Below are 25,590 nucleotides of genomic sequence, written 5' to 3'. Positions count from 1 at the left end.
CAAGATATTCACAGACAGAAACATGTGGAGAAAACATCAGTTTTTTGACCATTGACAAGGCACACCCGTAGACAGCAAGGGCCTGCATTTCCCAATGGCTCTACTAACAAATGACCCTCCCCCAAACTCTTACGGCACACTTGCAGACCATCCGCGGCACACCAGTATGCCACGGTACAGTGGTTGAAAATGGCTGAACTAGGGGTCCTCTCCACAGTACTCTGCCTAGATTTAAACTCAGGCTCTGTCTCTTTCTGTCTTTAGATGGAAAGCTAAGATTTTCCTGTTTGGGAAAGCTTTAATCCAGCTGTCAACTGTTCTTATGCTCCAGTTGTTTTATTCACTTCTTTCTGCTGATCTTTTTTTCATGTTGCTATTTTAATGAAGCTGAATTGCTTCTTTTTTGCTGGTCATCTGCTTTATTTCTGAATTAAAAGCAGGACATGAGTATCTAAATAAAAATGTCATTGAAATAGGTATACATTGCATTTAAAGCATTAGAAGTATTTCACATGAGTTACTTCAGTAATCCCTCCAACAACAGCCCTGTAAAACAGGTTGTTAATATAAGCCCTGTTGCTGTTGGAGGAGGGGCTGACGTTGTAGGAATAGAAGCTTCATTAAGCTACACAATGAACTTGTGGTGAGGGCAAAGTCTGAGCCACTGTGCAATACACTTCTTTCACTGGCCATGAATTTCACATACATCAATGATCTGCATCAAATCATTCATTATACTATTTATACTACAAATATGTACAAACATTTACATTTAAGACATGGAAGAATCACTGTCTTGTCAGACTGTTAATATGAAGGTCTTCTGTCATTAGAATCAATAGTCCCACTGCATGGTTTCTTTGGAGTTATCTTTTTCTAAGTGATACTTGCATCTGAATCATGCGTTGCCTCCTCCTGTGGAGATGGCTCCTTGTCTGTGTGTCTCTCTGCACTGTGATGGATCCCATAGCCAAAGTAAATCAGGAAGCCTACAATACAGAGGGAAAGAAGCAGTGAGCAATTTCTTTGCCCTTCAGAACCAGGAATGACCAGAGTTTCTGTCACTGGGATGCTTCCAAAGGAGAGGGAGAGGAGGGCAGCCCAATCTAAGGTGACTTCACAGGTGCTGATGCAACCACACCAGTGGGGCGCGTGTTGCATCCTGAAGGGGAGTTTCCTACCCCAGAGGTCTCCTTGAGGTAAGGGAAAATTTTATCCTTTGCCCCAGGACAAGCCTTTGCTGCTCAGAGTCTACTCAGATCTGTGCCAGCTATTTTGTTCGAACAAGCCTGAGTGTACCAGGGTAAGTGGATCAAGGCCAGGAAGAGGGATAGGATACTGGCAGAGCTGCTCCCACTGATAACTGCCCCTTTCCTGCCCTTGATACGCACCCCTACCTGCTTTGGTCCCTGCTCATTTCCTCCCCCTCCCCACCCCATTCTGCTGACTACCAGCCCCCTGTACCAACCATTTGGTACTGTACCAACTCCAGTACACACTTCCCCCACCCTCCCCTGTCCTCCCCAAACCCCTACACCAGCAGCCTGCCGGTGGTCTGAACTCACCTTCGCCGTGGCACATTTGTGACACTCCCAGGCTGGCGTAAGGGATTTATGCCAGTCCAGTGCAATGTTAGGACTGCGTTCTAATACATTAAATTTTAATTAACATTAAAATTAATATGCATTAATACACTGCCTTATGGGTTCACAGAGCTCTGCCATGTGGTACTGCAGTCATCAAATGATCCCCATTGCTCTGCTCTCTTCTTCTTCGAGCAATAAGCAGTATAAACAACAAGAGGACAAAACGTCCTTTACTTCCTTTCTTGATCAGTTGTACAGGGAACCAGGCATTTATCTGCCAAAGAGGAATGGTCATCTAATTAGTTGTTATGTGACCTAGGTTGTAATCCTATACACACTTTCCTGGGAGTAAGCCTCATTGAACAATGGGACTAACTTCTGAGAAGACAGGCATAGGATTGGATTACTAATCAGCTCTAGGAAGCTAAGAAGCAGATTGCACTGTCTTGTCAGATGCCACTGACTTTACAAGACACACCTGATTTACACCCTTCCCCAAGTCCCACCTCTAAATAGCACCTACGTTCTCAAAGGCTTACCGATAAGTATCCACACCATGTACCGAAGCCAGGTGTCACTGCCGAGCTGGGCCATTAGATAGCTATTGGCTAAGATGCTGAGAATGGGCAAGAATGGCAGGCAGGGAACCTGAGTTTTAATACAGACATATGCAGAGATTAGATTTTAGTACCATGGAGCATTACTCCATATGACAGCCCTAGGTAACTGTCAGACCCTCCAGAAATTAAACCTGCCATGAATGGGAATTTAGCTCCAATACCATCATGTGCTAGAGCTGAGTTGCTTGAATTACCCCCCCCCCCCCCACACACACAAAATGCACAGGCTGCCTGAAGCATCAGGGTGGGTCAAAGAGGAATAGGAAATCACTCTACATATGTCATTTGAGAAGTCAAGGCAGCGGGGGGAGGTGGAGCTTACTCCACAGCAGAAGAACATGCACCTGTCCCTGTTCACAGATGCATCTGTATGCAACCTGAGTGTTAAGTGCTCTCTCACACTCATTTGACTTCACAGTGACAACAGGGAATTTTCTTGCTTACCAAGAAGTCTGCTTTTCTCTGGCTCTGAGGTTGCCTCCAGATAATGAGTGATGCCACTAGAATCCCCAGGAGGAGGAGAACGAGGCAGGCAATGCACCAGGATCCTCCAGATAAGAAACATGGCAGTCCTGCTGTGGTCAGCACACTCACAGTGCAGACTAGAACAACTGGACAGAAAATGGTCTGTGAAAAGCATGCTGGGAAACAGTTGATGAATGTGGTGGCGGTGGATGCCTTCCTTGCACATGACCATCCCATGGGCTACCACATGGGAAAAGACTAATAAAAAAGACACCGATTGCACAGATAACATCATGAAATGGCTTTTCCTGTTTTGTCTCAAGTGGAGTCCAGACTCTCTAATAATTAAGTAGGAGAACTTTTGACATATAGCCATTCCCAGCCTGTTTGATTTCATCTTGTCCACTTTATTGCTTATACAGTAGCTATGATAGCTGTTCCAGTACCTGTGCTGGCACCTGGTTACTGAGGACCCAAGGACCTTGGATGATGCCCCAAACCCACAATCCAATGGTGCTGTGGATACTACCACTTCTGTGGGTTCAGAATTTGACCCAGCCTGGTGGATCTTATAATAGGTATGAACCTCTCAGTCACTGCCCACTTGCCTGAGCCCTGTTGGGTCTGCAAGCCCTGCCCAGTACTCACCAATTAGAGATAAAGTATGAGACGCCAGGCTGGATGATCTCTGACATGGCATTGTATCTGGCTGGACTAGGCGTTTCACCCAGAGCATTCTGCATAGACTTTTCTGTTCTGATGGGTCCAGAGAGCTGGGATCAGGTTGATACCTGCAAAGAAAATTATCGTAAAAGACATATGCTGGTATCTTCTTTCTCTCCAATTGCCTGTCTACATCCCTGGAATGACAACAGAGGTAGGCTTGGCTGTACCATGCTCAGGAGATATTCAGTGTGAAGAAATGAGAACAGCGGGTAGAGACAAAGTCAAAAATTTAGAGATTCTGAACAAAGGGATGGGAGGGAATTTCTTGCAAACAATTTTCTGGAAGCTGAAGAATATCAGAATGGCAGTTTGCAGTTAAAAGATCTATGTTACATGAAATTGCTGTTTTTCTGATTTGGTTAACAAATTCAAAGATCATTCCCACAGACATCTTAGCAGGAACCTGTCTTTAATCATATATGTCCTTGCCATTTCTTATAAAATCTGTGACATATTTCTTATGTGAAGATGTGAACATTGCACCTTTCAGTAAGTTATGAGGTGCAGATGGATGTGTGTTAATGAAATGTGTCCTGAATGTGGCCACATCTGTCCCACCTCTTTGTATACTTGCTCTGTAGCAGGGCAACATGGCCAGTTTCCCCAAGTGTGGGAGAAAGTGAGCAGAGAAGGGAACTTATCATATCATACTGAAGCCTGGCTAGTATGGCTGTGACATCATGACTATTGCCCAAGTAAGAGGGGATATTCCTGTGGAATGGAAGTTGGGTTTCCCATGCGTTTATGGGTAGAAACATATACTCAGGCATTCGGGGGAGGGATGCTGAGAAGCAGACACACTGGTTAGTGATGGTGCTTGCAGAAAGGAAGCAGCTGTGGGGGCCAGAACAGAGGAGGAGGGCAAGGTGACAGTGATCAGTCCCCTTCCCTTTTTGCCTGAAGCCCTGGGTTTATTGAAGCATGTGAAGCACTAGGTTTATTGATGTCTTCATTGAAGTAGCACCTGTCCTTCCATTAGAAGTGAGTGAGCAGTTCATTACCTGAGGAGAACAACACAGATTGCTACTAGTGTGTAGGCAAGCAGCGTCCCAATGGACATCATGTCAACCAGGGCCTTCAGATCAAAAAGGAAAGCCATCATGGCTGTGAAGACAAGAAAGAGGGCATACTGAATTGAAAAAGTTTTCTTTTCATCCTTGTCTCCCTCTATATGTAGCTCCTTTTAGTAAGGATCAATTGTGCGATTGCTTTTTGACACACACACCCCTTTTTGCCATCCATTGTAATGTTTTTTGTCAACACAAGTAAAGTGGAAAGGACAGAGTGCCTTCATGTGCCCAGTTTAGTGATCCATCACAGCATTCTTGAAACACACATTAGAATCTGTGGAGCAGATTCAGATGGGACATCTCATGACTTCTTTATCATATCCACATTCAGTCCTGGATGACTGATTTTTAAAAAAAATCAGTGCAGATGGGAAATAGCTCCAGCATGGTGGGAAGAGCTGGACCTTAATGAGATACAAGGAACTGGGCCTTAATGAGATCTAAAGGTTTAACCATGTCTTTGTTAGAGTCTCTTTATGTCTTATGAATAAAAAAAATTTGCATTCTGTGCACATTGGTACAGTACATACTTCCAGTTCAGTACATACTGTTACTGGGAGTGCTGCCTCCTCCAGCTAATTCAAGTATGTGAAGATTCTTGCACTCCAGCATCCCATAAGCAACTTGGTTTAAACCAGTGTTTCTCAACCTTTGTCCCCTTTTGTACCCCGTTTCTACCACTTCGCATGGTCCACCTATTGGAAGTACCACTAGAAGTAACTAGTGATGATGTCATTTCCAGTTACTTCCAGATTGGGAGGCCGAATGCAATGCAACAAATACTGGAAAGAGGCTCGGGGGGATGGGAGGGTTTTTTCAAGCATGCAAAAAGCTCACGCTGGAGCTCTGCCTGCTAAGTCAAGCCTCCTACTGCTGCTTGTTGCATTGCGTTGCAGGTTTTGCTGCCAGCTGGCAGGGAGCTGGGGATCCCAGACACCACTTCAAGTACCACTGGTGGTACAGCTACCACTGGTTGAGAATACTGGTTTACACTGTTCTGAAATCCTAGCCTCTATTAAGAAGTAAACTTCATTATCCAGTGTAAAAATAATCTCATGTTCGCATTTTTCTAGAAAGAGTGTCTTGGACTATGCATATACCACATTTCAGCTTTCTGAGTGGTCTGGAAAGACTGTAACCATTTAGATGTACAATTTGAATCTTCCACTTCAAGTGAAATCTGTACAAATGTACATCTTTTGAACTTTCCTAATAATCAGTGTCCAGTTCTACTGCATTTCAGAGTGTTGGAGTTAAGCATATCAGTGGGCAATCTGAGTGCCTCATGAGAAAGAGTAATGTAAATATGTTTAATTTTCTGTTTTTTTCTGTTCTTTCACAATGGAGAGAGGTGAAAAGCGGTGTGCCCCAAGGATCTGTTCTGGGACCCGTGCTTTTCAACCTCTTCATAAATGATCTGGAGACAGGGTTGAGCAGTGAGGTGGCTAAGTTTGCAGACGACACCAAACTTTTCCGAGTGGTGAAGACCAGAAGTGATTGTGAGGAGCTCCAGAAGGATCTCTCCAAACTGGCAGAATGGGCAGCAAAATGGCAGATGCGCTTCAATGTCAGTAAGTGTAAAGTCATGCACATTGGGGCAAAAAATCAAAACTTCACATATAGGCTGATGGGTTCTGAGCTGTCTCTGTGACAGATCAGGAGAGAGATCTTGGGGTGGTGGCGGACAGGTCGATGAAAGCGTCGCCCCAATGTGCGGCGGCAGTAAAGAAGGTCAATTCTATGCTTGGGATCATTAGGAAGGGTATTGAGAACAAAACGGCTAATATTATAATGCCGTTGTACAAATCGATGGTAAGGCCACACCTGGAGTATTGTGTCCAGTTCTGGTCGCCACATCTCAAAAAGGACATAGTGGAAATGGAAAAGGTGCAAAAGAGAGCGACTAAGATGATTACTGGGCTGGGGCACCTTCCTTAAGAGGAAAGGCTACGGTGTTTGGGCCTCTTCAGCCTAGAAAAGAGACACTCGAGGGGGGACATGATTGAGACATACAAAATTATACATGGGAAGGATAAAGTGGATAGAGAGATGCTCTTTACACTCTCACATAACACCAGAACCAGGGGACATCAACTAAAATTGAGTGTTGGGAGAGTTAGGACAGACAAAAGAAAATATTTCTTTACTCAGTGTGTGGTTGGTCTGTGGAACTCCTTGCCGCAGGATGTGGTGATGGCATCTGGCTTGGATGCCTTTAAAAGGGGATTGGACAAGTTTCTGGAGGAAAAATCCATTACGGGTTACTAGCCATGAAGTGTATGTGCAACCTCCTGGTTTTAGAAATGGGCTATGACAATGCCAGATGCAAGGGAGGGCACCAGGATGCAGGTCTCTTGTTATCTGGTGTGCTCCCTGGGGCATTTGGTGGGCCACTGTGAGATACAAGAAGCTGGACTAGATGGGCCTATGGCCTGATCCAGTGAGGCTGTTCTTATGTTCCCCCTTGTAATTACAGCATCACGACTAAGTACTTTTCAAGACCCTAGGTTACGGGAAAGTACCTAATAACATTATTCCTTCCAAGCTCAAAGAGACTCTGATGAGTCAATCAAGAAGGGATCTTTCCATCTTGCAGTTATCATTATTGAGCCACCCTATCCCTGCTAAACTTTGAGATGGTATATAGGTTCCATATTTAATAAAACAGATTGAGTCCTAGATGTAAGTCTGGAGTGTTAGCCCTGCTCTCAGGCCCCAGGCCTATTCAACATGAGGTCTTCTTACATATTTACCTGCAACAGCTCCAGATACCAGAGTGGCAATCACTGGGCTCTGCCGGCTGCTAACTTTTGCCAGAGGTTGAAAGAGCAGTCCATCCCTGGCCATGGCAAGTAAAATTCGTGGCATTGGAAACATAGAACCCAACAGGCTATAGAAGAAGACAAGGAAAGAGGAGAAAATGCTGAAGAACTCTTTCACCCTTCTCTTAGTCCAACCTCTTATACACCAGGATGTATCAGGGAAGCTTGCATTGCATGCATTGGATGAGACCTTTAAAGAGAACAAGTGTCCCTCTTCCAAGACTCTACCGGTGCTTTGTTGGAAATGGGTCTTTGAATGATGGAGTTGACATTATGATGGTGGTACAAAAGCCTCTCATCAAAGACTCCTAAATAACTTTAGCAGACCTGGGGCAACACATTCTGATCTTCCCATCTCCAAAAGGCTATTTTACAGTTGGAGAAGGTGTAGAAAAGAGCAACTAAAATTATCAAGGGATTGAAGCACTTCCAATTGGGGGAGGGGCGGATTGGGAGGCTTCAGCAGGGAAAGAAGATTGAAATCCCCCTACCCCCTTGCAAGTCTCCCAACTGCAGTGAGTCTTCTCACACCTGTGCTAGGATTTTGCAATTCTCTAGCACAAGTCCCAGAAGAGAAAGGGGATGAGGAGGCAGTGAAAATGGAGGGTAGGATCCAGTGCATGCCATTGTCACCATATCCACCCCCTCCAGCAGCCTCCCTGCCCCATCATATCCCCTCTCCACCCTATTTCACCCCTTTGCGCCCCCATTCCCACTCATCAAACCCTCTCTCTGCCCCCTCCTATTCCCCATGGTTGCGTATCTGCTCCTGTGGACAGCTGGAGTTCTGGTAATGGAGGCAGTAAGGATCCACTGGGATCAAGAAAGCACGCTACTAAGCACTTTTTCAGCAGTGGCTGATCACAGAATTCCACTGCCTGCCAGAGCTCATTGGATTGGGCTGATAGTTTAATAAATAGACATTTAAGGTGAGAGGAAATTACAAGATCAAGGCTTGTAAAAATATGCAAGATGGGTTGAATGCAGGGCCGGCCAGCCATGAAGCCAACTGATGGAGTCACCTCAAGCAATAGATTGATTGGTGCTCATCTATGTCTGCCTACTTGCCTCTACAACTTCTTCTCCTTCCACACCTTGGATCGGAAAAGAAAGAGGAAACAGAGACAAAGAGGTCATATGGAGGGGAGTGCTGAGGTAGAACACTGGAGAGTGGAAGAGCAGAGGCTGGCACATTATTGAACAAGGGGAGGGGCAGCATTTGGCATGCCGCCTCAAGCATCAGGAGGTCTTGGGCCAGCCCTGGTTGAGTGTATATCATTTTCTCCCTCTTTCTCATAATATTGGGATTGGGAGTCAGTTAATGACATTGATAGGTAGTAAATTCAGGACAGATCAAAGAAACTCATTAACAAAATGCAACACCTGCATTTACGGACTTTGCAGCCAGCAGATATGTTAATTAATGGCTACTGACTCAGCAAGCTGCTAGAAGGGGGTTTGACAAATTCCTAAAGGAAAGGTCTATCAATAGTTCCTAGGTATTAGCTATGTATCTGGACATCAGTTGCTGGAGGGCAACCATGGAGAAGGGCTGCAGCTTTTATGTCCTGCTTGCAGGCTTCTCAGAAGCATCCGATTGGCTGCTGTGGGAGACAAGATGGAAACTGGACTAGCATAGCCCTTTGGACTGATTCCCTAGTATTTCTCTTCTGTACCTGAAGAATTAGAAAATGTGTATATATTTCTGCAAATAACAAGCTGTCCTTACCTCGTGGTCAGAGCACATAGTGACCCCACAGCTACAACATACTTGGCCATGCTCCAGCCAATATATTCAAAAGCCACTGGCAGGGGACTCATGGTATCCAAAAGGTGATAGGGCATCATCAGTGTCAAGGCAGCTGAAACACCAAAGTAGGCTAGGAAACAGATCAGCAGGGAGAGAACAATTCCCATCGGGATGGATTTGTGAGGGTTCTTCACTTCTTCCACTGCGGTAGACACAGACATCAATGGTCACATTCCTCTGAAATTACAGCTTTCCTCTTACAAGCAGACTATGATTTCCCTGAGGTTCTTTTAATAGCATGACAGCAGGGCCAGCCTTAGGAGCTGCAGGGCCCAATGCAAAAAATTTTTGCAGGTGCACCCACTGCCGCAGGGCTCCCCTACTCATCAGGATAAGCAGCAGTGATAATGCACCCAGCAGCGGTGTCACCACCAACTGCTTCTGGGGGATGGAGCAATTTCAAGCCAATCAGACCCAGGGGCAAGTTGGAAGGAGGACTCACCATGATCTCCTCACAGTGCCTCGGCAAGGAAGATTCCATGCTGGAGCATCAGCTACAGAGGGAGGTGCTGGCTGTGGGCACTCTGCTCACCACCCCAGCGCAGGGCCCCTCTAGGCATGGGGCCTAATTTGGCCAAATTGCCCTAATTTGTCTCTGTCCCTGCATGCAAATTGTCCCTGCATGAAAGTGCAGCACTCTGGGTCCCCCAAAAGAACTGTGCAAGGATTATTGTTCCAGTAACACTAGGGCCGAAGATAGCATTGTAGAGCATTTACGAAAGAGAACTGGTTTCAGGGCACAGATCAACCTTAAAAATGACTGACCCACCCCCATGAGATGATGTCATTGGACCATTCTGCCTCGTTCTTCATTTGCTGCTGGATGGCGTTATCAACAATGCATGCTTGTACCGGTGTCTCTTCTTACTGACCTGTAGTCGCGATGCAATCAAACCCAACAAAAGCATAGAAGCAGGTTGCAGCTCCCGACATGGTCCCACTGAAGCCATAGGGCATGAACCCTCCAACCCCAAACTTCCAGGTGCTGTTGCCAGTCACAGACTGATTGCTTTGAAGAATGAGAGATAAGGACAGTTAGTGTGAAAAGGATTTGACTGGATGTCACTGGGAAAGATGCATGCATAGAAAGTAGGTGGGAATACAGCCGAGGCTAACTAGAAGGGAAGGCGCTGGAGTAAAAGAAAAAAGTTAAGAAGCTCTGTTTTCTGTGACTACAATATATTGGGAATTTAAATCCCTTCCCCCCCCCCAAAAGCGAGCAAGTCCTGTTACTGCAGCACAAGAGCTGATCAAACCATTCCCATACCCAATCATAGTTCTTTGGAGCTCATTCTCAGTCAACCTCCAGTTCTTCAAGTCTCCTTTGACAAATCCACTTATGATTATGAATAGGAGGACGAGGATATTGATAGCTGTGAATGCTTTATTCACAGTGGTGGATTCTTTCACCCCTATGGAGAGGAGTCCTGGAGAGTCAAGCAGGAGGAACAGCATTTGCAGTTAGTACCCAAGTGCTGAAAAGGTCTCTTGGTGCTTAACTTCTTACACTGTTAACGCATCACATTTGAATGTGTAAGACAAGTCTGAGGTCTGTGCATATCTGAGGCAGTGCCCTGTTGTAGAGGGGCAGTGGAGGTACAATTGCTAATACCATATCAGGATCCACCATCTGAGATGGGCTGCTGCTGTCAGAAGAAGAGATAAAGACCGCTTCCTACATTAATTGTTCTTACACTCTTAAAAGTATGCAGGCAGGGAAGTGGCTAGAAAATAGCTAGAGATGTATATCTTTATCAAAGTTCAATTTGAAGCAATCTTACTCCAAGAACAAGTATTCAACTCCAGGACTAGAACATGTGACGCAAAAATAAAAGAATATGTGCCACATGCTCTTATGAATCATACAACTGGAAGGGGTCCTCAAGAGCATCTAATCCAACTCCCTGCTTGAAGCAGGAAACTTCTCATTTAAGCATCTCCAAAACGTATCTGTCAAGCCTCTGCTTGAAGACCACCAGCAAGAAAGAACTCATTACCTCCCTTGGTAATCATCAGTTCCATTTTCCTGCAACTCACTCACTTTTAGGATTACAGGTACTTCGTTCCAGAGGTCCACTGCATGTGGATTTCCTAGTCCTGTACCTTGTTTGGTTTATGCTGGGAATTTTATTTATTTACAGTTATTTTCCACCTATCTTCCATGATGGAACTCAAGACATTGTGCATGGGATTCTCAAGTGAATATATGAAGCTACCTTGTACAGAGTCAGATCATTGGTCCACCTAGGGCAATATTGTCTACACTGAGTGGAGGCAGCTTTCCAGGGATTCAGGTAGGGGCCTTTCCCAAGAGATGCTGGGAACCTTCTGCATGCAAAGTATATGCTTTACCACTGAACAAGGTCCCTAGCCCTTGAGCTATAGTCCCTCCACATCCAGGTGGTTTCTCATCCAGGTTCTGACCAGCCTCAGATCTGCTTAGTACACATGAGAGGCTACATCATGAGTCCTCTGACCATGCCTGGGATCTAGCATGTGAACATCCTATAAAATAGGTTAAAGAAGAATAAATTTACAACATTTTTGAGAACTTGCTCAACACCAAGTATAGTATGTACAAAAATTAATACACACCACCTCCTAACAACTGAAAATCTGAATGACCAGCTTTGAAAATGACAATTGGAAAACAATTTTGCTTTGACTACCAAAAGCTGGCACACTTTCTTAAATAGAACCTGGTTCAAATAAAAGAAAAATTACAATAGTAACAAAGATACCAGTGATAAAGAAAGATGAGTTATTAGAATCAGCTTAATTTTCAAAAAAGACACACAGTGTTAAAAATGAGTGAGTTCCTTTTGAACTCCAATTTTTGAATAAAAACGTTCGTCTTAAGGATTGGATGATAAAGTACAGGAACATTTCTGAATTAGAATTAGGAATTAAAGAAGGCAAGAAAGGGGGACAAAGAAGATAAGGTAGTGGGTTGCTGAATATCCTGTAGGAAAAGTGAGAATAGATTTTAAGAACAGAACAAGCAGCTACAGTGCAAATGACAATGGCAGTGTTCAGAAACCATGACTAAGAGGTCATTCTTATTTTGGCTTGATTAGTTGGAGTTGTGTTACTCATCTAGTAGGAACTTTTACAGTTAAATGATCAGTCTATAATAACAGCTGCATTTCTGGAAAATTACAAAATTCAATGAAGAACAAAGAAGCACAAACATACCTGCAAGTATGATAATGAGACAAACAGCAAAGATATCAGGGTATTCAGCCAAACCTGGAGAGCTTATAGTCATATGAGTGCGGAGAAAGATCTCCATTCTTTTGCCCAGGAGTTCATCAAAAGTAGCACTCCAGGCTCTGGCCACACTGGAAGTACCTGCAGAGAATCAGTCAGTTAAACAAGATGGCACTGCCACACATATGGGTGAAATAAGTCAAATGGAGTCCTACCAAATGTTCTATATGCATGAGCGTGTGTAGGAATGGTCAGCTTACAGGATTCATGGGTCCCTGACGTGGACTTCTGTGGAACAGCAATGTGCTCCAGTTTCAGATGCCCATCATGTTCTGTGAAGTTGAGTCCTTCTAAAATTCTCTTCCAGAGGAGGTATGTCAGCCTTTAACTTAAACTACAATGCAAGGCAGAATAGATCAGCCTCTTTGTTTTCTCCTTGCAATATCAATGGTTTCCTCCTGTCTTTTCTTCTCAGTTCTTAGGTTAAGTTCTCACAACTACTTGCCTATATGTAAGCAGACCCAGGTCACTGTGCCTGAGATGAAGCATCTTCTTGCCACCATACATACACTTCTCCAACAAGACAGGCCACCTCTTCCCCTATAAGCCCCTTGTGAAACCTGTAAAGAGGAAAAGAGGCGCTCCCAATCTACACTTCCCAGGCTTCAGAGGACCTCTCTGATCTTCAGGAGCTCTACTCCTGCAAGTTTTGCAAAGGATGCCAGACCAACAAAAAAGGTGCTGATGGTAAGAGACATTCGCCACTTCCCCTAAACTGCTGCCTGAGATGACCACTGCCTCATGGGTGAGGTGGCCCTGTAAGGTGTGGTGTATGTAAGATGCTGGAGATTCTGAGCAAAGTAGTAGGTACTCTAGCAGCAAAGCCCAGGTACCACCTGGACAGCTCAACGGACTGTCAATGTGGGATCTAGCCTTTTCCTAGGCAGAATCTAACCAGCAGCCTTTCTTTGACAGTGTCTGTGACCTCTGGCTCCAGGAAACTTGTCTGCCTGCAATTAAGCTGGTCCTCAGCCTGTCCAACTCTCCTGGGCCCTGACACTATAAAGATTTGATTACACTCTTTCAGATCTGATTACACATCACCTACAGTATGTTACTCATAGTGAACTGGCTAAATTAAGGTTTCTACAACAGGCTCAAGACACAGTTGGGTGCTCCATTACTCAACCTGAGATTTACAATTATGAACCCAAACATGAGCCTACATCATAGGGAAACTGCAGAAAAAACACAGTGTGCGTGGACGAGAGAGAGAGAGAGAGAGATGCACTTCTAGACAAAGTGATTATGAGAATCCGACATCTTGTATCATCTTGTTACATACTAAAACCTTTTTCCTGGTTGGCTTTTCTTTGGCTTATCCATACAACCACAATGACAAAACCATAAACAGAAGCCCAAGTCATGTTTATACCAATTACATAGGAGAGGAGCAGGTTCCAGCCTGTGATGAATGCCCACAGCTCCCCAACTGTTATGTAACTATAGAGATAAGCAGATCCAGTCAGAGGCACCCGGGCTCCAAATTCAGCATAACACAATCCTGCAAGGATGGATACCAAAGCAGCGATCAGGAAGGAGATGATGATACTGGGGCCAGCATTGGTCTTGGCTACTTCTCCTGCTAAGACGTACACCCCTGCTCCCAATGTACTGCCCACACCCAGTGCCACCAAGTCCAAGGTGGAAAGGCAGCGGCACAAGTTTGATTCTATGTAGCTACTGGTTTTTATTGTTTTTCTATGGGAAACCATACGAAAGACAGAGTGTAGGAAGTCCTGAACCGTCATCTGAAAAAGAAAGAAGCAGGAGAGACATTAATAACAGTGCAAAACAAGTGCATTGTACAAAATACAGTGTGTGAAGCATCCCCAAGAAAGGGGGGGAGAGAAAGAGAGTGAGATGTACTGTATGTTACAGAAGAAAAAAATGTGGATGCAAAAGGAAGGACTGCCTTGGCACACATATGTTCAAAAGACTGTAAACAGACTCTATACACATACAAATTTTAGGCTGCAATCCGATGCATGCTTTCCTAGGAGCAAGCGCCATTGAACACAATGGGATTACTTGTGAGTAGACATGCATAGGATTGTGCTGTTAGACTTGCAGGACCCTGCCTTTTCAGCATTCTTGATTGTGTGCATGCCCTTGTACATGCATAGAGTTGGTATGCACAGTCCGCTGAATGCATTTGGGCTGGGCGTAGGGACTGCCGCCACAATCTCCACCACTGCACACATTCACAAACACTGGCTGTGTTGTGTGAAGGCGGCTTTGTAACAGAAAGGAAGATATGCTGCCTCACCTATGCGTTGTTGACCAATTGAGTTCTTATAAACGTATGCTCCATTTTAAATCCATAATAAAATTCCAAATATATCTCTACATGAATATTCCTTCTTCTTGTGTTCTACACCAGCATATTCTTCAGTGTCTGAAATGTAATGGTGCAGGAAGCTCTCTCTTCAGAGAGATGGTGTGATCGAGAGGGGCTCACGGGGACTGTTCAGATAACCAAATCTCTCCACTTTTTCCCCATCCCAAGGTGATTTTTCAGGCCAAACTACACATGTTGTTTGCCTCTCCCCCCTCCCCCCCCCTTAAAATGGAACTGCAGCAGAAGGGGATATCCAGACTGGGACTGCAATGAGGCAAGGAATTTAATCCTTTCTCCCATGCCACATTCTCTACAAAAATCAAAACCCTCCAACCCCAAAGTTTCTATTTGCCCCAGGAAGGAACCTGTGGTATCTGCTACCCTCTTAGAACAAATTGTAGTTTGGTGATTGTGGAGATTTGTGAAGTACGGGTAGAAAAGTTTAAAAACCCTGCAGCTGCTTTTAAAGGAAAACACATACATAGAAGCAGAAGGGCAAATGTGTTTATTCTTAGCTAAGCATCCAGGATAGTCCACCTGCATTTGAAAAATTTTCAGACAGTTCCACATTAATTTGGATTGGTGATCTGTCCAAACAAGTAATTATACAAGATCACTATGTATGTAGATATCCGCTGTTAACTACCGGTACGGATGCTTCCCTGGAAATAAGCCTCACTGAAGACAGTGGGCCTTGCTTTTCAGTAAACATGAACAGGATTGTGCTACAAGTGCCTGAAAAACATCACCTGCAGTGGAAGAAGAAAGAAAACATTACCCTAAGCATCCACTGGTGATGAATTAATTTGGTCCACTTGTTAGATCTTCATCCCCGCAGGTGAATCACTGTCGGTAGTCCTAAACTCACTCTCTTACACAGAGTCCATTACTTACCATGGGGCCTGCTTCTTGGTAAGAACTAGGAGGCTTATGACTACTGTCTAAAAACAGCACAATTTCTTCATAGGCTAGGGTTGTCTTCAGCCTGAAACTCTCCCTTTAGCATTTGGTACCTCCAAATTCTCTGCTGTTAGCTTTCCTTGTGCTAAATTTTTTGTTTATGTGGTTCTGTGAAGTGCACCATCAAGTGTTTGTTTTTATGTGGACAGATGTAAGCCACAAATCTGCAAGACCGCACAAGGACATGTGCTTGCTTTGTGTGACAAGAATACATTTTCACCATGGATAGTTACATGACTATCAATGCCCATAAATAATTCTTTTAAAATTTCCAAGTATCAAGCAATTCACTCAATATTTTCCTGTTTTAAAAGTGTCTCTTTAGGATTTGTTCTTTCTTTGGGTCTGAAGGAAGCATTCCTGCTTTTTACATGCACATCCATCATTCTGCCCCCTGCCTTCCCCCCCCCCCCAGCTTCTATGCCCAAAGTGATTTATCTCCCTCCTATTCTCACACTTCTACAGGATGCTACAGGGCACAGCTGCATTGCAAAAGAGTGACTTGTATCTCCCTCACCGTTTACAAAATTATCTACTTACTTTTGCACACTTACAGGAAACTTGCACCAACTCCACATAAAAAGCATGAGAAATGCCCAGGGGGAGGCAAATCTTGAGTCATTGGGTATGCTTGCAGCCTCCTCATTTAAACGTACTGCACTGTAGCCCATCCCGCGGTCTTTCCGCCCGCCTACCTCTGCCCTTCCTAGCCACTATCTTTGGTCATGTGGTACTGCCGGCAGAAATATTTCCTTTTCCCACACAACGGTTTCCAAATCATGCCCACATCACACAATGTCTTGAATTAATGTTTGAGAATTGCTGGGGCTGGCAGAACACAGGGAGTCCCATCTCTTTGTCCACAGTTCTTCCCTCGCTCTTCTTTTCTTTCTGCCTCTGTTCCCTTGGCATAGAGAGCGTGAAGCCTTCAAGAATGTCAAGCGCTACCTCTGATAGGACACATGGCAGGAGTGGGGACGGAGGGGCTGAGCAAGAGGGAGAACGAACACATGCAAAAAGGAGAGAGAACAGTGGAACAGTGCAGGCAGGTGGAAAAGTGTGTGCAGCCAAGCAAGGGTGGAATCGGAGAAGACCAGAGTGGTGCTGGGTAGCGTGTACTATAGCTGTTTGAATGTTCTGAGTCAAGGATTCATCACTGTGGTGTCGCAAGGCATTCTGGTAACTTAGGCAAAAAAAAAAAAGATCCAGTTGGAATCTACTCATCGTGTGTGGGAGAAAAAAAAGACAATTTGCTGCCCTTTAACAGTCCATGCAGGCCGTCCCTGCCTTAAGGCAAAGTCAGCCCTGTTCTTACGTGACCACCTCTGTTGTAACCGCCTTGTTTTCTATCTAGTTAATGGTTGGGAAGTCATGGCAAAACAGACTGAGAGCCAAACTTTGTCCAAAGAAACCAGATGCATGCATCTACCAAGAAAAAGGACAACCCCTCTTTTGTGTGCACTACATCCCCCCTCCCTCCCTGCCCCCAGCAAAATATGATACAGTTTCAACTCCAAAGTTTTCAAGCTTGAGCAATCCACTTCTTTTGGACATTGTAGACAAAAGATATAAGCTTCCTTACAGGCTGCTATCCAGGACGTCTCTCTCTGGCAATGTCTCCCAACATTCAAGCTGCAGTCACTGAGGGTCCAATCCTATCCCGTTTTCCAGTGCCAATGCAGCTGCAATGCATTGAGGTAAAGGAACAAATGACTGCACCCACCACCGCAGGATGCAGCTCATGCCCAGTTGGCATGCCTGCATTGGCGCTGGAAAGTTGGATAGGATTGCATGCTCAGTATACAAACTTATTTAAAGCAACAGCCCAAGAAAATAGAAGGTAAAGGAATAAGGAAACAGGAAATGGAAACTCCCTTCTGGCTTCTGCCTGGCCGCCATTTATAGACAGAAAAGTGAACAAGATGGAAGACTGATTTGGGCTTCTCAACTTCTTATATCCCTCCAACTTGACACCATGTAGAGAAATTTGGTGTTTGGGTGCACGCTTTTAATTACCACAGACATATAATAATAATAATAATAATAATAATAATAATAATAATAATAATAATAATAATAATAATAATAAACTTTATTTGTATCCCGCCTTTCTCCCTAAAAGGGACCCAGGGCGGCTAACAACATGTAAAAAACAGATTTAAAAAACATAAATTAGCACAAATAGCAGATAAAAAAACATATTAAAAGCACATTAACAGAGACCATAAAAACAGGGGAAGGCCGACAGGAGCCGAGGGGCATCCAATTCGGGACTCCTCATCCCTATGGGATGAGGATGGGGAGGTTAGAGAACAACAAGACAAAGGCAGGGTAGGAGAAGAAATTGGCAAAGGTAGCGTGATGGGATGTGATAGACGGTTTGGCACAATGAGAGGATGCGGGGACAAAGGAGCGAATGCGGAGAATCAGTGGGATACCGCAATCCCGGGCTATAAACTCTACAGGAGGGACAGGCAGGGGCGTGTTGGAGGTGGGGTGGCCATTTATGTTAAGGAAGGGATAGAATCCAGCAAAGTAGAGATTGAAGGTGGGTCCGACTCCACTGTAGAATCTCTGTGGGTTAAATTACCAGGCTTGTGCAGCGATGTAATACTGGGGGCGTGCTATCGTCCTCCAGACCAGAAATCAGATGGGGACTTTGAAATGAGGAAACAGATCAGGGAGGTGACAAGGAGGGACAGGGTTGTAATCATGGGGGACTTCAATTATCCTCATATTGACTGGGTCAATTTGTGTTCTGGTCACGATAAGGAAACCGGATTTCTTGACGTGCTAAATGACTGTGGCTTAGAGCAGCTAGTCACGGAACCCACCAGAGGACAGGTGACTCTGGATTTAATATTGTGCGGTATGCAGGACCTGGTTAGAGATGTAAACGTTACTGAGCCATTGGGGAACAGTGATCATGCTGCAATCCGTTTTGACATGCACGTTGGGGGAAGAATACCAGGCAAATCTCTAACAAAAACCCTTGACTTCCGACGGGTAGACTTCCCCCAAATGAGGAGGCTGTTTAGAAGGAGGTTGAAAGGGAGGGTAAAAAGAGTCCAATCTCTCCAGAGTGCATGGAGGCTGCTTAAAACAACAGTAATAGAGGCCCAGCAGAGGTGTATACCGCAAAGAAAGAAGGGTTCCACTAAATCCAGGAGGGTGCCCGCATGGCTAACCAGCCAAGTTAGAGAGGCTGTCAAGGGCAAAGAAGCTTCCTTCCGTAAATGGAAGTCTTGCCCTAATGAGGAGAATAAAAAGGAACATAAACTGTGACAAAAGAAATGTAAGAAGGTGATACGGGAGGCCAAGCGAGACTATGAGGAACGCATGGCCAGCAACATTAAGGGGAATAATAAAAGCTTCTTCAAATATGTTAGAAGTGGGAAACCCGCCAGAGAAGCGGTTGGCCCTCTGGATGGTGAGGAAGGGAAAGGGGAGATAAAAGGAGACTTAGAGATGGCAGAGAAATTAAATGAGTTCTTTGCATCTGTCTTCACGGCAGAAGACCTCGGGCAGATACCGCTGCCCGAACGGCCCCTCCTGAGTTAAGTCAGATAGAGGTTAAAAGAGAAGATGTTTCAGACCTCATTGATAAATTAAAGATCAATAAGTCACCGGGCCCTGATGGCATCCACCCAAGACTTATTAAGGAATTGAAGAATGAAGTTGCAGATCTCTTGACTAAGGTATGCAACTTGTCCCTCAAAACGGCCACGGTGCCAGAAGATTGGAGGATAGCAAATGTCACGCCTATTTTTAAAAAGGGAAAGAGGGGGGACCCGGGAAACTATAGGCCGGTCAGCCTAACATCCATACCGGGTAAGATGGTGGAATGCCTCATCAAAGATAGGATCTCAAAACATATAGACGAACAGGCCTTGCTGAGGGAGAGTCAGCATGGCTTCTGTAAGGGTAAGTCTTGCCTCACGAACCTTATAGAATTCTTTGAAAAGGTCAACAGGCATGTGGATGCGGGAGAACCCGTGGACATTATATATCTGGACTTTCAGAAGGCGTTTGACAAGGTCCCTCACCAAAGGCTACTGAAAAAACTCCACAGTCAGGGAATTAGAGGACAGGTCCTCTCGTGGATTGAGAACTGGTTGGAGGCCAGGAAGCAGAGAGTGGGTGTCAATGGGCAATTTTCACAATGGAGAGAGGTGAAAAGTGGTGTGCCCCAAGGATCTGTCCTGGGACCGGTGCTTTTCAACCTCTTCATAAATGACCTGGAGACAGGGTTGAGCAGTGAAGTGGCTAAGTTTGCAGACGACACCAAACTTTTCCGAGTGGTGAAGACCAGAAGTGATTGTGAGGAGCTCCAGAAGGATCTCTCCAGACTGGCAGAATGGGCAGCAAAATGGCAGATGCGCTTCAATGTCAGTAAGTGTAAAGTCATGCACATTGGGGCAAAAAATCAAAACTTTACATATAGGCTGATGGGTTCTGAGCTGTCTGTGACAGATCAGGAGAGAGATCTTGGGGTGGTGGTGGACAGGTTGATGAAAGTGTCGACCCAATGTGTGGCGGCAGTGAAGAAGGCCAATTCTATGCTTGGGATCATTAGGAAGGGTATTGAGAACAAAACGGCTAGTATTATAATGCCGTTGTACAAATCTATGGTAAGGCCACACCTGGAGTATTGTGTCCAGTTCTGGTCGCCACATCTCAAAAAACACATAGTGGAAATGGAAAAGGTGCAAAAGAGAGTGACTAAGATGATTACGGGGCTGGGGCACCTTCCTTATGAGGAAAGGCTACGGTGTTTGGGCCTCTTCAGCCTAGAAAAGAGACGCCTGAGGGGGGACATGATTGAGACATACAAAATTATGCAGGGGATGGACAGAGTGGATAGGGAGATGCTCTTTACACTCTCACATAATACCAGAACCAGGGGACATCCACTCAAATTGAGTGTTGGGTGGGTTAGGACAGACAAAAGAAAATATTTCTTTACTCAGCGTGTGGTTGGTCTGTGGAACTCCTTGCCACAGGATGTGGTGCTGGCGTCTAGCCTAGACGCCTTTAAAAGGGGATTGGACAAGTTTCTGGAGGAAAAATCCATTACGGGTTACAAGCCATGATGTGTATGTGCAACCTCCTGATTTTAGAAATGGGCTATGTCAGGTGCAAGGGAGGGCACCAGGATGAGGTCTCTTGTTATCTGGTGTGCTCCCTGGGGCATTTGGTGGGCCGCTGTGAGATACAGGAAGCTGGACTAGATGGGCCTATGGCCTGATCCAGTGGGGCTGTTCTTATGTTCTTATGTTAGTAGTCAGATTAAAAGACAGAATAAAAAGAGCACAAAAGAGCAAGTCACAGAGGAATCAAGCCTGTAAAAAACTAAAAGATGTATAAAAAATGTTAAGAAGGCCAAAAAAATCAGAAGGCTTGTATAAACAGCAGTGTCTTCAGGCCTCGCCGAAAACTCTCAAGAGAGGGAGCCATTCTCAAGTCAAGGGGAAGGGAGTTCCATAACGTTGGTGCCACTACTGAGAAGGCCCTATTTCTTGCCGCCGCCCCCCGGACCTTCTTGGGTGGAGGCACTTGTAAAAAGGCCTTCTCTGATGACCTAAGAGGATGAGCTGGACTGCACGGGACACCCGCCTATAAGTCGACCCCACAGATAAGCCGAGGGCAGGTTTTGAGCCAACAATCATGGAATTTTCTATGACCCTCGGATAAGTCGGGGGTTAAACTTAGGGGGGTGTCTGACTATAGTTTTGTCTGATTTTACTCGAGGCCAGTTCCTGAAAAATAACCCACCACTAATTGTTACCTAAGAACTGTAGTCTCTAATTTATTAAAAACATAGTAAAAGATCATAAGATACACTTTTATTCTTTTTAAATTCTGGTCTTCATCATCTTTTTGTAAGCACTTTTTGTAGCACCTTTTTAAGTGCACTGTAATCAACATACCAGTAAATCAGTGGTTCCCAACCTGGTATTCATGTACTCCCAGGGACACTCAACAGGACCTTTAGAGGTACTTGAAAAAGAATGGAATAATGGTAGAAAAAGGCAGGTCATGCTCCAGAATGCCTTGCAAGACAGGAATGCCTTGCAAGGACCAGTAAGGCAGGAAGGGAGGTAGCTAGTTGGCTGTGAAAGCCCCACCAATAGTTAGTTTTTGGTCATCAATTCATGTATGAACCAGTGATTGAAAACCAGCACAGTAAAAAAGCTGAAACATAATATGGAAATTGATCAATCACCCAGAATTTCTCAGCACACTTCTGGTGCAAAACAGTGCAAAGGCAGAGTCTTCTTCAAACAGATAAAAAGAGAACACACTGTGATAAATACATGAAGTCTGGGCTTTCCTATAGATGACATGAGGGTGTGCATTATTAATTACAAACATTTTGCTAATATGAAGGGTACAATTTATGGAAATGGGCTGCCAAGGGATATGCAAGTGAAAAAGGTTGAACCATGAATCAAATCCACCTTTAAGGTGTCTGGTGTGTTAAGCCAGAAGCTCTACATACGACATACAACCCATAACACATAACTGGTAGTGTGCAATTCAATTCACAGCAGAGAGATGCAGCTGCATATATTTGCAACCCTTTTTACTCTGAAGTAGACCCACTGCTTTTCATTGGTGTTATTCTTAAGTAAGGGTGCATTGAACTGTAGCCTGCTTCAGATGGAAAGGAGGATTCCCATCCTGGTGTTTCAAAAAACAGACCTGCTTTGCAAGCATTTGCCAAGCAGAACCAGGCTGCAGCAGAAGGAAGGAGAATAAAAGGTCAACAAATTGCTTCTAAGGAGCTGTGCCTGCCTGCTGCTTGAGAAACTTGGCGCCTGCCTGTTTGCAGCTTGAGAAATGAAACTTTTCAGAGTTGAAAGGCTTTGCCCTCTGATTGACCCGGAGATAAGGTGAAGTGAGAATTGGAGCTTGATTACTTGGCAAAAATTTCATGTGCTTTAGGCTACTATCTAGTAAGTGCCCTTTGCTGCTGCTTGCAGTGTTTAGCCATCTCTTTTATAATTCCCCTTTTTCCTGAGAAGTTCATATTCCTGGGCAGTGTTATAGTCTTGAATTTCCTCAGCATGTCTACCACACAATATGCCATCATGCCCACTTGTACAAGACAGTTTTCTGCTCTTCCAGTTTCTTCATTGTGAATGAAATACTTTTATCAGTCAATAATTTGCCAATAACTTCCACATCACTATGCAAAAGAGCTCTGAAGCAAAAATCCTCACGTTGGGGAACACAAGTGCTACTGGAGTTAAACATGTATGGAACTGTATGAACGGGATCGAATGAATTCATTCAGTGCCATCAAATTAGAACTCAGTCAACACACAAGCGGCCCCATCCAGTATCCCCCTTCCTGTAGTTTAAAACAACACCTAGAATCAGAACTCTCAGGAAACAAACTTATTTAGCTTTTGGAATGAAAGGAGAACCCTTTCTGCAGTGCTTGTTAGCAAAATATTTGCCTTTTGTGTTTGTTTTCTTTGTGCTGGTAAAATTCTATCTCAAAAAGGGCAAGAGATACATCTTCACAAGGAACATTTCTTAAAACACTGACCAGCATCCCACCACCAAGAAAGCAAGAGAGAGTCACAGGAGAGACAGCCTGTGCATGAGCCACTTCATCTTGTTATAAAGCCAACACAAGACACAAAATCCAGTTAGCATTTTTTGTGACATCCATAAGGCAGATGCTGCCAGTGGAATGCTAGTTCCACCAGCAGTAGTCCCCCAACAGGATTGGGCTGTTTTCCACTATGGCACACCACAAAATTCATCATTTGATCATCAGAGATCAAAATCATCTCTTACCATAAAGGTGCTGAGGCCCTTAATACAGTTCCTTACCAGTCCTCCAGCTTCTTTAATCAAAGCCTTCATGAACTGGAGGATAAGGAATTCCTATTGGGTTCAGTATTAATTGTTTTATCATGTTCATTGGTCTGGCACTCATCATTTGTGCCCAATGGTCAAGCAATGTTAGAATGCTGGCAACATAACTCTGTGAAGCAAATATTTGGCTTTGCTTTCCAACAGACGGAAGGAGGCAGCCTGATCCTGTACGTGTGTGTACAATCACTTACAATGCACTGATTGTCTGGTACATTGTTCCCACATGAGCCATTCTGTTTCAAACACAGCAGATTATGCCAACAAGTAAGCATATGACACCAGCCAACCTTGCTGCCATAGAAGGCAGGACTTGCAAACCAGACGGTTGCAGATCTTTTCACCAGTTATTCTCATGATCATTGCAGCAATTCCTTTTTCACCTTCCCCAATCAAAATAATTGCTGCTATGATTACTCACTTCATGTGTCCTTTTTGTTGCTACAGAGAACATAAGAAAAGTCCAGCTGGACCAGGCCAAGGCCCAGCTGCAGTGGTCCACGAACAGTCTCTGGGAAGCACAGAAGCAGGAGGGAAAGGCATGCTTCACTCACAGCTGCCCAGTAACTGGTAGTTCAGAAGCCTACTGCAGCTGAAACTGGAGGTAGCATGTAGTCATCATGACCAGTAGCCACTTATAAACCTGTCCCCCATGAATTAGTCCAATCCCCTTGTGGTGGCTCCCTTCCAGCTCTCTCTCTCTTCCCAAAGAGGTTGTTCTATATTCCATATCCTGGGTGTGGGATGGGACATCCTGATGAAATAACAATTGGACTCATGTGGACCACACAAAATACCTTTAGTTGAAGCAGCCAGAAAAACTCCCCCCCCCCCCAGAAGGGTAACACAAAAAGATGGTCTGCACCCTGGTTTTCAAAGTGCCATTGTGGCCTGGCAGGTGACACTGCCAAAGTCAATCCCACCCCTTCCCAGGCCTAATCCACCTCCTGGTGCACTTTAGAAGAGGATGAGCTTGAGAAGATGCTTCCAAAAGCAAACCACAGCTTAATAACTCAGAGCAGGAAAAATACTGTACACTGTGAAGTAGCCCAAGGACTTATTTTCCCCAAAGGGTTGGTACCTGGGAAACTGAGTCAGTTGCTTCTCTTTCCTTAACCAGCAGGTGGCGGAATTGTGTTACATATGGAGGTGGACAGTGTTGGCAGACCTACAGCAGCTGCTGTTTCTGAACCATCTGTTCTTGCTCTAGTGTCTATTGTTAATGGAATCCAGAATACTGTCAGCTCAGGCCAGACAATCTTATGTTCCAGCAATGCATGTGCCATTGTAGCTCACATACTTTTCAAAGAAGCCATTTTTGCTACTCACACTTCTGCACATTTTTAAAAAATCCCCTTTGAAGTTTTGGATATACATAAGACCTACATAAGAACACTGATGGTCAGGCCCATCTAAGCCAGAATCTTGTTTCCCACAGTCACTTGCTGTTGGTCAGCTGATAAGCAGAAGGGACAGGCCTTCTCTTTGGTAGTACTCTACCATCCTCTCTGTCAGGGTTAGAAAACAACCTGGGGAAATTTGGCCTGGATAAGGTAGGGCCTAAGCTGTGTAAAATGCTGAATCACCAAGAGTCAGGTGAAAAGAGAGCTCACTAATTGTAACAGGTGTTGAGCTGCCATCAGGAGGAGGAGACACCACCCTTCCTAATTCACGCACAGTGCTTTAAAAGGACTGCAAGAGCCCTCGTGTGGGAGGCTGGTGGTCATGTATATTGTGCTGTCTTTATGTTTCTTTGCTATGCTGCTGTTATTTTCTGTTACCTTGTAACTACAGACTGAAATTAATGAAGGATTTATGTCTGAAGTGCTCTTTGTGTGGGCTGAGTCTTTGAGGCTGCATTCTGCAGGCAGCAACAGATAAGAAGCTGCTCCTTCCTCCACACTCTCATTCCCTGCAATCTACTGCTGAGGCAATTGCATCACCTCACCTAATGGATAGTCCCCTTCTCTCTCTCTCTCTCTCTCTCCCCCCCCCCCCCGTTGGGATGCCTCTATCATGTCCCTGAAGGT

At 44.7% G+C, this 25,590-nt stretch overlaps 1 protein-coding gene across 1 annotated transcript; it reads right to left on the bottom strand.

Annotated features, from left to right (window-relative positions):
• Positions 1-876: 876 nt before the first annotated feature.
• LOC136638906 (cationic amino acid transporter 2-like) lies at positions 877-14,120 on the bottom strand. Its single transcript, XM_066612933.1, has 11 exons — positions 13,745-14,120; positions 12,295-12,450; positions 10,367-10,526; positions 9,972-10,108; positions 9,019-9,241; positions 7,221-7,357; positions 4,399-4,501; positions 3,320-3,462; positions 2,651-2,817; positions 2,126-2,234; positions 877-989 (listed from the first exon to the last, which is right to left on the bottom strand). The coding sequence occupies exons 1-11, from the start codon at positions 14,118-14,120 to the stop codon at positions 877-879; spliced, it is 1,824 nt and encodes a 607-aa protein (XP_066469030.1).
• Between the last annotated feature and the right edge of the window lie 11,470 nt (positions 14,121-25,590).

The sequence above is a fragment of the Tiliqua scincoides genome, chromosome 2 (assembly GCF_035046505.1).
Source record: "Tiliqua scincoides isolate rTilSci1 chromosome 2, rTilSci1.hap2, whole genome shotgun sequence".
NCBI lineage: Eukaryota > Metazoa > Chordata > Lepidosauria > Squamata > Scincidae > Tiliqua > Tiliqua scincoides.
Note: the sequence above shows the minus strand (reverse complement) of the source record. Positions and strands in the feature narration are given on the sequence as shown.

Coding starts and splice junctions, on each gene's coding strand:
- LOC136638906 (XM_066612933.1), bottom strand. CDS start 14,120: ATGACGGTTCAGGACTTCCTACACTCTGTCTTTCGTATGGTTTCCCAT. Junction 2,818..3,319: donor TCATACTTTATCTCTAATTG/GTGAGTACTGGG, acceptor TTTTCTGTCCAG/TTGTTCTAGTCTGCACTGTG. Junction 2,235..2,650: donor AGAGAAAAGCAGACTTCTTG/GTAAGCAAGAAA, acceptor ATTAAAACTCAG/GTTCCCTGCCTGCCATTCTT.